The 15,105-nt window shown below is 39.8% G+C and overlaps 3 protein-coding genes across 5 annotated transcripts; all 3 read left to right on the top strand.

The window, feature by feature from the left end:
* The first annotated feature begins 700 nt into the window (after window positions 1-700).
* Window positions 701-3,985, top strand: LOC116266001 (mitochondrial carnitine/acylcarnitine carrier-like protein). 2 transcript variants are annotated; one of them, XM_031647037.2, is made up of 3 exons: window positions 701-1,013; window positions 2,793-3,233; window positions 3,341-3,985. In XM_031647037.2, exons 2-3 carry the CDS (start codon window positions 2,842-2,844, stop codon window positions 3,837-3,839), a joined length of 891 nt encoding a protein of 296 aa, XP_031502897.1. In that variant the 5' UTR covers window positions 701-1,013; window positions 2,793-2,841; the 3' UTR covers window positions 3,840-3,985. The 2 variants fall into 2 exon arrangements, with proteins under 2 accessions (XP_031502897.1, XP_031502898.1); XM_031647038.2 differs by lacking the exon at window positions 701-1,013 and adding an exon at window positions 2,288-2,516.
* A 2,453-nt stretch (window positions 3,986-6,438) lies between these two features.
* On the top strand, window positions 6,439-9,852 carry LOC116266222 (uncharacterized). 2 transcript variants are annotated; one of them, XM_031647346.2, is made up of 4 exons: window positions 6,439-6,779; window positions 6,877-7,071; window positions 8,425-8,607; window positions 9,527-9,852. In XM_031647346.2, the coding sequence occupies exons 1-4, from the start codon at window positions 6,681-6,683 to the stop codon at window positions 9,626-9,628; spliced, it is 579 nt and encodes a 192-aa protein (XP_031503206.1). In that variant the 5' UTR covers window positions 6,439-6,680; the 3' UTR covers window positions 9,629-9,852. The 2 variants fall into 2 exon arrangements, with proteins under 2 accessions (XP_031503206.1, XP_031503207.1); XM_031647347.2 differs by having other exon boundaries at window positions 9,522-9,852.
* Window positions 9,853-12,026: 2,174 nt separating this feature from the next.
* Window positions 12,027-13,928, top strand: LOC116266149 (elicitor-responsive protein 3-like). Its single transcript, XM_031647254.2, has 7 exons — window positions 12,027-12,484; window positions 12,589-12,693; window positions 12,816-12,942; window positions 13,019-13,090; window positions 13,163-13,208; window positions 13,304-13,574; window positions 13,661-13,928. Exons 1-7 carry the CDS (start codon window positions 12,442-12,444, stop codon window positions 13,687-13,689), a joined length of 693 nt encoding a protein of 230 aa, XP_031503114.1. The 5' UTR covers window positions 12,027-12,441; the 3' UTR covers window positions 13,690-13,928.
* The last annotated feature ends 1,177 nt before the right edge of the window (window positions 13,929-15,105 follow it).

Here is a 15,105-nt window from a genome sequence, read left to right as displayed (position 1 = left end):
TATTGGTGCGACAGAAGCACCTTTGGGGGTGGGGCTGTTGGTAAAGTTGAGAGAAATTTCTACCCAAGGGCCCTCATTTTGTTTTATTCCAAAGAAGGCTCCTTCCTGTTTTCCATTTTTCCTCACTTTCTGGCACAAATTATATTTTAGAGAACTAACATAGGGGCGAGTTAAGGCCTGAAATTACCTAAATACTAGACTCGTCTTTTAAGGGAAATGATGAGAATTACTTTTGCATAATTGATTGAAATGTCTTTTCCAAATTTAATAAACTTCCACAAAAGATGAAACATGGGAACCTATGTCATTTATTACGGCATTTAACTTATGATAGTGAAATGCTATAATACTTTATAATAATCAAATTGCCTTTCCAGTGGAGTCTGGCTAATACCCAAATCTACTTTGCTTCTTATAATATAAGTTTTAATGAGAATATACCAAATTCATGTTAACAAAAAATGAAGTGAAAATTGCTTTTTAAGTTAAAAAAAAAAAAAAACATAACCAATGGGGTTGGTGGGGTAGACAGAAACCCATCACCAGTTCAATTGAATGTATGTCTTTGTGCTGAGTTGATGGTGCATTATCTCCTCACTAGATACCAATGCATTCTTGGACCTTAAAACCAGAAAAGTTTCCGCCATTTTTTTCTAACTTGAGGTCTCCATTTGCAGAAGAAGCAACACCAACGTGACCGCTATTCTTTCAATTAAGTGCAAAAAGTAGGCCTCAAAAGGAAAAGATGACTATTAATGAAATTTGGCTCCTGCCCATTCCTGCTCCACTGAACAGAGGCCTCACATTATTAGTCACATTCGTTTCAGAAGTAGTGCAGGGCAACAATATATAATGACATGAGCTTCCACATACTACAGCCAAGCTCTCTCAAATCTATGGTCTGGGCAAGGGGAAAACTACACCTTCTTGGTATTGATATCGTGACTATTGAAGACAAGGGCAGGAAAGGGGGCAGAGAATTGATCAAATCTCCTGTACTTCAAGTTCCCAAGGTGAGCAGAGCAACTCCTTCCTTCTTTCTTTTTTCACAGAGGCATTACTGTCATCTATGCGTCTTCTTTGAAAAAGAAGGATCATTTCGTTCTGGGGATGGCGCTCATCTCTAGCATTCTCCTTCCTGGTAAGATTTATCCACGTCGCAAGACGCTGGGGCAAGCGGTGAATCTTGAGCCCAGATAGATGGTAGAATAGCGGGTTTCACCGTGAGAACAAAACTACAAAATGGCGGCGGAGAGCAGGAAGGGAAATTGCTTCTCGCCTTTGCTCCCCAGTTCGTCCGAATCTTCACTTGTCTATGTGACGGAAACTTCCTTAGAAGTGGCCGAGCAGATCGGTCATTTCTTTTCACAAAGATCCATTCGACATTCTGCTAACTGAGAAAGATCATTTCAGTATAGTAAGATAAACAAGCTTTTAGTTTCTCCGAGTAGTCTTCGTGTCTGTGAAAATCATTGAGCTAATCGCCATTCTTTTTTCAAGAGAGAAGAAAAGATCTACCAAGCGGAGATGAAACGTACTTGGTACTCGATTCGATCGGAGTTGCATTATTGGTTGCGTGTTCCGTGAAGCTTGTGAGAGCCGCAACGGGACTCCGGCCACAACCGGTTTGTGGCCGGCGATCCAAGAATCGCCATTGATCCAAGACTCCAGTGGCCAGTAAGGACGTGAGGGCGCACGCCTCACAAGAACCTGGAGGTTTCAAAAGAAGTTCACTCACTCTGATCGATGAGTTCGCTGTTTTCTTATTACCTTTTGTATTTCTAAGGCAAAGAAGCTCTCTAACTAGCGAATCCACGCGAACTTCTGCAGCAGCTTAGACTTGTGCAGATGATGGTTGGTGCCCGTAGGATCCATCCAAGTCGTCGCTGCTTTGGGTACCTTAGACCATCGTTAGCTTCACCATAGTCATGATACTTAGTAAAAATGAGGCTATGTTCGGAAAATGCTCAACTGTCCTTATCGTCATGGTTCATATTATTGTCTTCTCTGTTGCATACCAAATGCACTGCACGTGGACTGACGTGAGTGAGTGCGTATGCACCATGAAACCTAAGGATTTTTTTTATCTTTTCGGTGTACATATATATGTATATATATAAGGTTGAAAATAATAAAAGCCCAATAAAACTTGCAGCTAAGCACAAGAAAGCCAGCAGTCATGATCTAAACTAGTTTTTTAACATCTCAAGTGAGTCGGAGGACTCGAGAAAGATTTTACAATTTATACTTTTTGGTTAAAAACTGACGGGGAGCTTAAACTGCCACTCTCCCTCAGGTCAGCTCGAATGGAGTTGTTGCAAAGGCAGGTCTTTTCTCCCTTTAAATATTCCCTAAGACTCTGAAGCACTTTTGGGAACAAGATGTTCTAGGCAATGGAAAGATTGCTGTTGGATGTTTTGGGAGTGCCAGTACCACCAAAATTTGTTTCGAGGGGTAGTGTAGTTGATTGGATTGGTACATTAATGAAAGTTCCGTCTTTAGTTTGATGTTTGTAGGTACTAACTACTCATCTTGATAATACAACTTTCGAGTTTTGATGCATTACATTCTAGTTGATAGGGAGCTTCCAAACAATTCGTAGCGTCTGCATCATAAATTTTTCGTAGTAGTAGTGCATTTGACTCTGCTGATAATGATGGATTCATCAATGTTGTCCTCCTCATGCAATTCAGATTTAACCTTAGAGAGGTGCTTGTTTTCTGATCCGTCATAAACTTCAGGATTCAAGAATGATAAGCTCTTGTTCTTGTTAAACGCTTCTGTTCTTGCAGATCCCACATCAGAGAATCAGATAGTGCGTGTTACCCCGTTTATTCATCCATGGCGGACGTTGCCAAGGACTTGACTGCTGGGACGATCGGAGGGGCTGCACAGCTGATCGTCGGTCACCCATTTGACACCGTAAAGGTGAAGCTCCAGAGCCAGCCGGCACCTCTTCCAGGCCAACCTCCCAAGTACGCCGGTGCCATGGATGCCGTCAAGAAGACTCTGACTGCAGAGGGGCCTAGAGGCCTGTACAAGGGCATGGGAGTTCCTCTTGCTACTGTAGCCGCATTCAATGCAGTTCTCTTCTCAGTCAGGGGTCAGATGGAGTCCCTTCTCCGGTCTGAGCCCGGCGCACCACTGACCATCGGCCAGCAGATGATCTGTGGTCTGGGTGCCGGAGTTGCAGTCTCATTTCTAGCATGCCCAACTGAGTTGATCAAATGCAGGCAAGTCTCTGTCACCATTTTCCCCAAGCTTCATGTTTCTGTGCCTATTTTCGAGCATCTCGATAGAGCATCGCAGGATTTTCTGATTCCCAATCCGTAAAATCCAGGTTGCAGGCGCAGAGTGCCTTGGCTTCGGCTGCAGGCTCGGCTGCCGTCAAGTATGGCGGCCCAATGGACGTCGCCCGGCACGTCCTGAGATCCGAAGGCGGCATGGTGGGTCTCTTCAAAGGGCTCGTACCGACCTTGGCGAGGGAGGTCCCCGGCAACGCCGTCCTGTTCGGGACGTACGAACTGCTCAAGCAATCTCTCGCCGGCGGCAAGGACACGTCCAAGCTCGGGCAGGGGTCGCTGATGCTCGCCGGCGGTCTGGGCGGCGCTTCCTTCTGGCTAGCAGTTTATCCCACAGATGTTGTCAAAAGCGTGATTCAGGTTGACGACTACAAGAATCCTAAGTACTCTGGCTCCATGGATGCCTTCAAGAAGATCCTGAGGTCTGAAGGGGTGAAGGGCCTGTACAGAGGGTTCGGACCGGCCATGGTGAGAAGCATTCCGGCGAATGCTGCATGCTTTCTTGCTTATGAGTTGACGAGGTCCAGCCTGGGATGAGGGGCGGTGCTCTGCTGCCCTTATTTTTTTGGCAAGGAAGAAGCCTTGCCGGTAGAGCGATCTGGATGATTCTCTCTTCATCTTGTCTTCAATAAGTAGTTGTTCCTGCTCTGTTCTTGCTCTGCTAATAAACATCGGTTCTTCAATTTTCTCACTTCCTGCCAAAAAGTTACTTATTTTTTCTTTTAGAAATGTCAATGGATGGATTCGATCTTATCATATCCAATTTATTAGACGTTCACATATTCAAATTCAGACTATCATAATCAGACTCTTAAATTCACAATCCGATCAATCCGAATCTGGCTGTTAAACTCAAAACTGAATCTTAATTATACTTTTAAACACACAACCGAATGCAAATAGTAAGTACCAAGTTTTAAAAATGTATGGATATTAGACATAGGATACTTAAAACTGAATCCGAATCTGATTCCGATTAGTTATTTGTTTAAAATTGAATCCAAGTCTGATCAGATGTTCCTTCCTAAATTTGAATCTAACTCAATTCTTTAATTGGGTGTTATTTTTTTCTCCTTACCTAACCTTTTTTTGAAGAAGATAGTCAGCATGTGAACTTTTAAGAGTTTGAATTCCTTTAATTTTAGTGCGCGTTTTGTATGTAACTTAGAATGTTAATTAAAAAAATGAAACCTATAACGGTGCGTTTTTATTATTCCATCGAAACTTGAGCATTATTTTGGGAAAGTTTTAGTAAAACAATTAAAGGAAAAAGGCATGCATTTTAGAGATTTGCCCAACAAAAAAAAAAAAAACTCAGACAGGTAGACCTTAAGACCGATATCAAACTAAAAGGTCCATTTTCTCTGGATTTTGATTTGGATCCGATTCATAATGACCTCAATCTGAAACAAAAAAAAAAAAACTCAGACAGGTAGATCTTAAGACCGATATCAAACTAAAAGGTCCATTTTCTCTGGATTTTGATTTGGATAGATCCGATTCATGATGACCTCAATCTGAAGAAAATCGGCAAGAAAGTGCTCGTAGATTATTCAAACAAGTGATTCTTCTCGGTTCCAAATTGTGGAGGAGATCAGATCCAGAAAGACAAAGTCCGCTTGGAGCATTACCTCCTTCAGTGTTGAAGGCGAGCATCCCGTGCATGGGCACGGGCTACACGAGTGCACCCACCGCGGGTCGCACGTGACACGGCTCGGTTGCACGTGACGTTTGGCTGAAGAATCTCTTCCTCGGGAAGGAAAATCTCAACCATCTACAAAAATTGTATCTCTCGAAAGATATTCTCTTCTCTCTTGCCAACAATTTCTGCCATCAAATATTGCCAGGAAAATCCAGTGGGAGAAACCTTGTTGATCTTTCAAATTTTGAAACATTTGAACATATGAAATGGTATACGTATATGTGAAATATGTAATCCAATAAATAACATATCTTCTTGAAGATGTTCTTAGCATTAACATGCCATTGGTAAAATATTTCATACTTCCAAGTATTATATTAACCTTAACAATATTAGGATTAGTAGTTAACAACAGTTTTCCTTTTACGTTGGTAATATTCATCACTACAAAGTTTAGTCTTACATTTAAGATGATGAGAAATCTTTGAGAACTTATCAAAAGGGTTGTTGAGTAATTGATTGTTGTGTTCCTAATTTTTGGGGTTGGAACTGAAGCTGTTAACAAGTGGGTTGGGATTCGTCGAACAAGGCACTTGAGCTCGATGTAAGAGTACGTTGTGTTGTTATAGTGGTATCATAACTGGTTTAATACTCAGACTTATGGTTCCACGTACACATACAAATACACATATATCTTAAGAGGGGTGAATTGCAATAATACCTATTAAAAAATGTAGTTTAGTATCTAAGAATCTTTGAAGACTTATAAAGAGTTGCTAAATGCTTTGTTGTTCTAATTCTTATCTTTTTGCATTGGAACCAAAGCTGTTAGAGGGTGAATTGTGATCAACCAAACCAATGGCCAAGCCTATTATGGAAGTGAGCTTAATCGTTACAATTTACATTGTTAAGCTCATTTAGCACAACTCTTAGTCTATTAACATTAAGCAACCTTAAAAAATTTTCTCCATTTTGATGCACTATATTGAATTCTTAAGAACATCAATCTCTACTAACATGATTTTTTTTTTTAATCTTAAACTTATGGTTGTTTTTTTCAAGATTCACTTATACATATTAGAGGTTTCAAGCAGGGGAATGTCCTTATGAGATTAGTAAATTCAGTGGCATGGTTACTTAGATTAGTAAATTTATGCTTAAAGTCATGCACTTAGCTTCTGCTCCATATATTGTTATTTTGAAACTTTACAATTGTTATTTACTTTTTCTAGATCTCTTTTGAACGATTGAACTATTTTGAGTTCCCGTGAAGTTACACCCACCCGTACATATTTTTGGCCTAAATGTTCAAAAAAGTTTGGCAAAAAGCATATCTATGCTTCATCAAGCTAAGGTCCAAAAAAAAGATGAATAATCCGTGATGGCAGATGCCGACGTGCATCGGCACAAGGTGTTAACAGCTAACACGAACTTTTAGTAATTTCCAAAATTTTTAATGCTCGTCGTAAAACAGTTTTTATGAAAGAAAAACTGTGCATGGCGCCTCGTTTCTCGAAATTTTTTATACTCGTGAATCTTTGATCAGTGTGGTTCAAAAGATTGTGAAGTTTTCACGCTGTAATCTCTGGAGTGGTCTCCTGACAAGCCCGCTTATCCAGATAAATGAGATATCCCTGGAGATCGCACCTCCCACCGCCGGGGAATATCGGGATAAGTAGGGGACTGGCCGTTTCACCCCACAAATAACCTACCCATCTGGATTCGCCCCACCAAAAATGGCAAACGACGGCGAGAAACGTGAAGGGAGGGAGGAAGATGAGAGGTTCAAGACATTCACTCCAATTATTCCAAGATTGGAACGACTCGATTATCTGGTAAGAAAACAAAATCCGAAAATAACAATATCCCATTGTTCGTTTTTCTTGGATACTCCTTCCGCCTTCTGATCAAACGAATCTTGTGTTGGCTCAGATGAGACGTTTGGAAGAGAAGCAGAAGCAAAGGCAGACGCAGCAGCGAGGCTCGAGAGGCGAGCGGGAGCGGGAAAGCTCGACGCAGAGCTCTCGAGCGCACCACCAAAGGACTCTGTCTTCCGCGGTTCAGGAGGTGCAGCAGAAGGGCTCTCTGTTGGACCGCATCGCCTCGCTGGAGAACCGTCTGCTCCAGGTGAAACGCAACGCAGTCATCTTTCCTGATTAGATTCTTCATTTACTGTTAGGAAAGAGAACAGTTTATCTAAAAAAGAAAACCAGGATTATTTGGGAAGTTGGCAATGCAGAAAAGTGTCTCCTGTTGCATCTGATTTGCAGCCTTCGTGTTGTCCTGGTAAGACGCGGCGATTGATTACTTTTGGTACAGTGAAGATCATTAATCTTTACATGAAACTAAAAGTTATATATGCAATCGAATTTGGATTGTTTGGCTTCTTAATGCATGCAGTGGGAACTGCCTTTTACATGATGCATTTCCCACCCGGGTTGATCTTAACTTTCATTTTTCAGAGGGAAATGGATTCTGAGAGGTTGATTAGGATGAGGTGGAATCAAAGGTTTCCACTTTGGACTTGAGGTTTCTTGTTCTACTAATGAGTAACATATTTGATATGAAACTTCATTTTTTATTTTTATGTATTTAGCTGCTCTGAATCTGACAATGAACATTTCAAATTGTGGTTTCTCTATTATTGGGTTTAAGAATTTCTTGTTTTAGATTCTACTAGAACTTACATGAAACTGTTTTGCTATGTATTTAGTTTGATCTGAACGTCTTGAATTGTAGTGGTGTTAGTAGGGCCGCAAATGGGTCGGATGAGATTATAATCGGATCTACAATGTATTTAGCTTCCTGAGGTCCTACCTATTTGTGTTCATAGGCATTAGACATCCAAATTAAAATAGTAAGAGCTTAGCATTTAGGGGGTGAACAAGAGGTTAACAACCTAAGCCCTGTGTTTAGCTTCACATAATCCGATCCGTTTATGCCCAAAGGCATTAGACATCAAGTTATCTACAATGGACGAAGCTTCCCAGAGTCCGACCCATTTGCATCTATAGGCATTAACAGTAAGAGCCAAGCGAGCAAGAGGTTAACAACCTACTATTCGAAAAAGAAGCCTGCAGCACCCCGCTCCTTGTCTTCAGTGGCGGAGCCAGAAAATTTTTTTGAAAAGACACTGATTTACATGTTTTCATATATGAAGGGACACTTACATTTTTAACAAAGTAAATATTAAACTATTTTAATGTAAAAATGAAAAAAAAAAATGAAAATTTGGTGTGGGCAACTGCCCACACCAGCCTATATGTGGCAACGCCACTTTAAGACACATACAACAATAAAACCACATGTTGTTTCACATTTTTTTAACTCAACTAGCTGGTGCCCGGAGATGTAAGTGCCCAACCTTTAAAAGTGCATATTTCAATTGACTATCAAGTAATCTTTACCATTGACATTATTTTAATTTCTGTTTGTTCTTTCTGTTGATCAACTAATTAGAAGCCTTCGATTTCCAAGCAGTTAAGTGTTGATATGGAAGTAAGCAGTTCGTCTTCTAGCTCCTCAACGGTGCACATGTCAGGGTGGTCGTCCCGTGAACTCGGCCAAGAGAGAAGAAACACTGCCTGTGCCATCAGCCCCTCCTATAGAGCCAAGAAAAACTCCGGCCAACGCAAAACAGGCACAGGTAACCCTAAACCTAAGGTAAGCTCCAATACTTTCTACCAATCCCCATTTTTCATAACGCCGGAAATGTGTCCGGCGAGCGATCGACTTGACTGAGTGGCTGAACTTGAGACCTTTGAGTTAAAAAAGGAGATCAAAAGTTCGGATACGTGCATCTGAAAAAGATAAGTTGCACTAGAATTGAGAAACGAACAAAGTTTCAAATGGAGGCCTTTTGATATAATTTTTTGCTGCTTTTTAAAAGATTTTTAAGTATCTCTCAAGAAACTCATGCATGAAATGCGTGCTGCTAGAGTCACAGTGCATCGTGATCCTAAGCTAAATCAGCATCAATGGTAGTAGTGCAACTTAAGCAGGATAAACCCAGAATTTTTTTAGGTGGGTGGTCAAATTAAAGTTTCTAAATTTTGATAAACGCCAAAATATCTTTTTTTTTTTCAAATTTTTTTATATAAAAAAAGTGAAATTTTTTAAAATTTACATGTAATTTAAAAAAAAATTGGAGTAAGGCAGGGTAAGGGTGGGTATCTGGCCGGGCCGGCCCATTTAAATTTAAAAAATATTTTTTAATTATAAAATAATATTTTTTAATATAAAATATATTTATTAAGGATAAAAAATATTATTAAAACAAAAAAATTAAAAAATATATATATTTTTTTATCTTATCGGGCCGAGCCGGGCCGACTCGGGCCTATCTGTCGGGGTGGCCCGGCCCGACGCCCAACCTTGGGCCAGGGCCCATGAAGGTCCACCCTTGAAATTAAGTACCGCAGTACACCACTTAAGATGCATGAACATAATGCCTATGAAAATCGAGCCAAAGACCTATCTTTTCATATGTTTTTGACCTACCTAACTACGCTAAGCCCCTTGACGCAAATCAAAGTTACTAATTTGTTTGTGGTGTTTGCTATTTGTTTTGCTTGGAGAAAAGCCATGTCGAGAGAGAAACGCAGTTCAGCTCAAAGAATTCCTGGCAAAGCCCATAGACGGTGATGAATGGAGACACAGGAGATGGTTCAGTATGGGCTGCTAATCCATGTATCTCTTCTTCCCTTCCTCGCCTCTTCTTGTGCATGATACTTTTTTTTTCTCTACTACAAGCCTGAAGGTGATTGTGGGTTGTCTAGATCAACCGCAGTTCTTGTAAGATAAGAAGAACAATATCGTTGAGGCTTAATATTACGTGCATATGGAGACAAAGAATGACCAAAGTTGAGGCAGAAATACTCTCTGCATGATCATATATATATATATATATAGTTGAGGCAAAAATTAGACGTCTCTTTGTTGGCGCCCACTTATAATTTTTTTGTAGCTTTGACTGACTTCACTAACGGGTTTGCGGCTAACCATTGGCTTTGGAGTCTACCATTGAAGCTGCGACTTGGCAACTCAACTCACACCTTTTCTTTTTTCTTACTTAATAATTGAAGTCAACTAAGATTAAATCTTGTTGATATGGAAAACCTGTTCGTGGAAATTAGACAAAAGATTTCGGTAGCTTTTGAACCTGGTTTTGTAAAATTGTTTTTCATAAAATCTGGTTTTGTAAAAATGGTTTTCGTAATGAAAAACATTGTTTGTATGTTTGGGTAGGGAGGAAAAAAAATGGATTTGGGTGAATAATCCGAGGGGGTGGTTTTTTCGATCCTTTGTGGAAACAGCGTTTTCAGAAAACCAGTTTTTCTGAAAACTCTTTTTCTGAAAAATGAAAACAAAACTCTATTTTATTGTGGCTACTTGAATAAAATATGTTTCCATATAACAAGGTAGGAAAAGAAAGTGCCCATCAGCTGATCCTTCAAGTTTATGTTTGAAAATGTCAATGACTGGCCACGGGATTATATTAATTTGTCGTTCAATGACATTTAATTAATCGAAAGCATGTCCCGGGGAGAACAATTCTTTAATCAAACCATAAATGGTGATATCAAAGTATAGAAAGTGAACTCATCTCTTTTTTTTTTTTCTTTTTTCTTTTTAATGTAGCAAAGCTACAGTTTCTTTCAAAGCTTCAGCGCTCTGACTTTAAAATGAAAAAAAAAAATCAACAATTCATGTTATCAAACGGCCTCTTAGATTCTATGGAGGTGTGTAATTTGATGTGTTTGAAATCTTTGCAAAAGCTGTGAAATTTTACTCAAACCACGACATGCCACCAACAAACATGGTAAATTTTAGTTTTGATTTCACCAAATATTATTCCTTCCAGAGCTGAAATTCAGTAGAAAAAGAAGCTGGTCATCCTTAGCGTTCTGACTATATATATATATATATATATATATATATATATATACATTGTGGTGAGAGGGCAAATGGTGCCAATGTAGTGGAAATCTGCTTAAATCGGTCCACTCAAATTGAATTGATTTCAAACGGAAAATACCTGAAAGAAGCCAAAATCTTTTGCCATTTTCCTCGAGGTTTAGGGTTGATTCAAGACCTGAGTGGAGAGAATGACATTCTCCAATTAAAATATCTTATATTAATTGTTTGCAGTTCAAAAAAATAGCAACTATGAGAAATAGAATTCATTCCAAAATGAATTAATGGATCTTATGTACTAATATTTTTGTCAATTTTAATGTTTCCTATTATTTTTAGATAAATTTTTCATTTTTAAATGTATTTAGTAATATTTTAAATTTGTTGTAGTTGAGCTTCTTTGGTGGCATAAGGAAGGGTCACGCCAAAGTGCGTGCATTCAAATTTTGTAAGGCTAATAAATCTGACTTTGATGTGATGTGAAGTATTATTGCCTTAGATTAAGGGAATCAAACGAAACGGTCAAACACTCTGAGTTATCCTAACAAACAGTACGCGCGCACCTGGCCTTTTCCTGGGTGCGGAACCAACTGCGACTCCTTATCCCACCAACTAACCTCCATCAAACAGTCATATTAAAATAGTAAGTTGAATCCAACCGGCAGGGCCGCCGATTACAGTTGAATCTGTCGTAGATTGGCAAAAAAATATTTAAAATAGCAATAATTAAATTAAAATAATAAAAAATAAGCAGTGCATAAAAGCATGATACTTTTGGATCGGCCTCTAAATCAAATTGCAATTGAACTTGAATAATCTGTTTGATGACACTAGCGTTGAGTTCGTACTCTTCCGTCAGCGTATAGAGTGGAAAAAGTTCAAAAAAAATTGTCAAATTCTTATAAGATTTAAGCTCTAAGTCGTACCCTTGGTGAAATAATTCAAGCTAAAAACTACCCATCTTCATGGGAGATTGTGGTGTACGATTGAAATTTCATCCGGTTGTGGGGGGAAAACTTTCAACGGAGAAAAGTTGCCGGAAAAGTTTCACCCGCTCCAAACAAACACAAGCGCATAACCTCGTTGCTCGCTTCCTCCATCAAAAGGTTTGCGACTCTGGTTCTGAAATGCAGAAGGCTGCTTGAGGACACGATCAATGTTCTCATCTTTGCCAGTAAAACAAAACTAATCTACTGCAGAAAAACAAGGATTCCACGGATCTCGAGTTCACATTTCTTAGAGAGGGAAGCTCTGACTTGATCCAAGTCGTTTTGGCAATTTATTATTCCAATCAAAGCGCTTACCCCAGAGAGTGGGGCAGGCAATTCTACCTATTTATAGTGCCAATATCGATTCAATTCGTGAGTTGTAATTGAAAGAGCGGGGAAAGAAATTGCTTTCTTCGCAATAAGAACTTGAGAGTTTCTCTTCAATTTCTTAGGGAAGGTTTCAGAGAAGAGGAGAATCCTCACAGAAACTTATTGATAGATTCTTCCATAGAAAAGCAGCCATATCCGTCTCTCGCGCTTGAATCCTTCTATTCTCCGTACCCATTTTGCAGACTTGCAGATCGCTCTCCCCATGTCGATCTGCGGCATCCAAGGCCAGGTGCTGGAAGTAACAGGTGAGCCCTCCAATGCCGTCTTCCTCACCGAATCAAAATCACGTTATATCTGGCTCTGCTTTTGTTGATTTGGTTTTACTTTTACCTTGTTTGCTGTTGGGCAGTTGTTGGATGCACCAAATTGAGGGATACAGAGTGGATATCCAGGCAAGACCCCTACGTCTGCCTCGAATACGGAAGCAGCAAGTTCAGAACCAGAACATGTACAGGTGAGGAAGAAGATCATCCCTCGTGACAACCCATCTTTTCTTTCGACAAGAAAAGACCAAAACCGAGATATGTTGTCACAATTCTTCTCACTGCCATGATCTTTCCTCATTGATTGCTGCAGATGGAGGCAAGAACCCCAGCTTCCAGGAGAAGTTCATCTTCACCCTCATCGAGGGTCTCCGGGAAGTCACCGTCCAAGTCTGGAACAGCAACACGTTAACCATGGACGATCATATTGGTAGCGGAAGGTGAGCCCTGCATCACGCCGCCCCGTTTTAATTCTTCCAGTTATCAATTCAACGCTTGATGTTATGCCGTCATCAGGATTCTGTTGCAGAAGGTCCTCAATGAAGGATACGATGGTTCGTCGTGGCCTATCCAGAGCAGAAATGGAAGGTAAGCACCGACTGCTTCCTGCAAACTTGCTCATCTTTAACCCCAGGTTGACTCTGCGTTTATCTGCAACAGGTATGCAGGGGAAGTAAGCCTGATACTGCACTATCCGAACCTAAATGTGAGTTCGCTTGTTCCACTCTCAGTTCCATTGCTCCTACCTTTCGGTTGTATTTTAACTTCAGTCTAATTGTTGTCATCTTCTTCGTTTGGCAGAAGCATCAGAAGAACCAGACAATGTACGTGCCGTCGTATGCGCCATTAGCACCACCGCAATCACAGGGCGCTTATCCTTACACTCAGCCACCGCCGAGCGGCTATCCTCCTATTTCTAGCTACGTAAGCCAAACTCCACCTGTATATCCGCCGGTCTATCCTCCACCACCGGCCCCAGTGCCAAGCTATGCTCCTGCATATCCTTCCCAGCCTGCTGTCTATCCGCCGCCACCATATCCCCCAACAACATACCCGCCGGCTCCATATCCAGGTACTTCTGTCAACTGTGCACAGCAAGAATAGATCATAGAATGAATCTATTGGTTGTTTATATGCATTTGTTCTTGTTTTATGCAGGGTACCCTGGAACTTACCCTCCATACTGATGTTTCAAATGGGAATGAAGGTGCAGCTTATGATTTGGAGTTGGAAGTATTCCAGCGAGGACTCTGCAGATTTTTTATTGTGAAATCTGATTGTTATAATTTACAATGTTGTGAAGACGATCGATCAAGTGCATATTTTGGAATTTGTAATATGCAATGGCATTGCTCGTTAAGGTTGTGTTTCTTTTCATCAAGAATTTTCAGAAGTGGACCGCAATCAGTCTGAAATAAAAGAATGATATAAGATGGCATGCAGATGTGCTCAAACTCCATGTTTTCTAGTAAGAGATGATGAGATCTTATGCAAATGTTTGATCTCTTCATCTCTTTGGCGAAGTTTCTTATTCAGCCTCTCTATCCCTTCCATGTGGTTGAATCTAAGTCAATCCCCTCAGAACAATTTATCAGTTAAAAAAAGAAGTCAAACCGCGTTAAGCAAAAGAAGACGAATACAAAAATGAACTCAAGCCGTATAAGCAAAAAACGACATTGACTTAGAACTGATTATTGAACAAAAAACGACATTGACGTAGAGTTCAAGGAGAAAACCACACGGAAAGTTACCGGGTCAACGTTATATGACAGGTCACGAGTATAATTTTTAGTAGTACAGGTCGATCTTGGATCAAAGAAAATATGATTTCTAACTGGAAGCAAGATCAGACCTCCTTTTCATCAGGGAATATTTTCTATAATTCTTGGCAGGAAACCAGCATAGGTATATATTGTGAAGCAGCAATTTCACCAGTTTCCAACAAGTGCATTAGGAAATAATGCAGAAAGGCTACTAAGAAATAAGAACAGCAGATTCTTCTTTGCACCAACGTTCTTTCTAGCAATGACAATGGCGTCATCGTATTCATTCTCTGGCTTGGCCTTTACAAACTTCATTATGACTCATGCATGATCAATGACTCTTCTATAATAAAATCATAATGCTGCAAAAATAAAGCAAAAAGGTTAACTCAAACTACATGCAAGTTGAGTAGAAAGGCTAGACATTTAACAAATTTAACAAATGTTGCTATTTACATTTAACAAATTTAGCTGAAGCAAACATTGGATCCCATAGACAGTCTCCAAATAGAGCAATTTCATGCATGGATAGACCCAACATCGTAAAAGACATGACTTAACCCATATTGGTTGGTTGAAAATTAAATAAGTAACCAAAAAAAATGTGAAACCAGAAGTGAAGATTTTGGTGGATAGGGATCCCATAAAAACTTCATTTGAGGAACAATTATCTTTTCTGTTTAATTTGTTAAGAGTAAATATTATCTAGATAAGTATCTTTTGTCTTATAAAATGGAAGTTTTTTTTTGTTACTCTTACTTCCAAATTAATGAAACGTGGTTGATTTTAGGGCAAATTTTAGTGGGGGAATTAGAAAAGGTCACTACATTAGATTGAGAA

The sequence above is a fragment of the Nymphaea colorata genome, chromosome 12 (assembly GCF_008831285.2).
Source record: "Nymphaea colorata isolate Beijing-Zhang1983 chromosome 12, ASM883128v2, whole genome shotgun sequence".
Classification (NCBI taxonomy): Eukaryota; Viridiplantae; Streptophyta; class Magnoliopsida; order Nymphaeales; family Nymphaeaceae; genus Nymphaea; species Nymphaea colorata.
The sequence above is the reverse complement of the archived record's forward strand: the minus strand, read 5'-3'. Positions and strand labels throughout refer to the sequence as shown.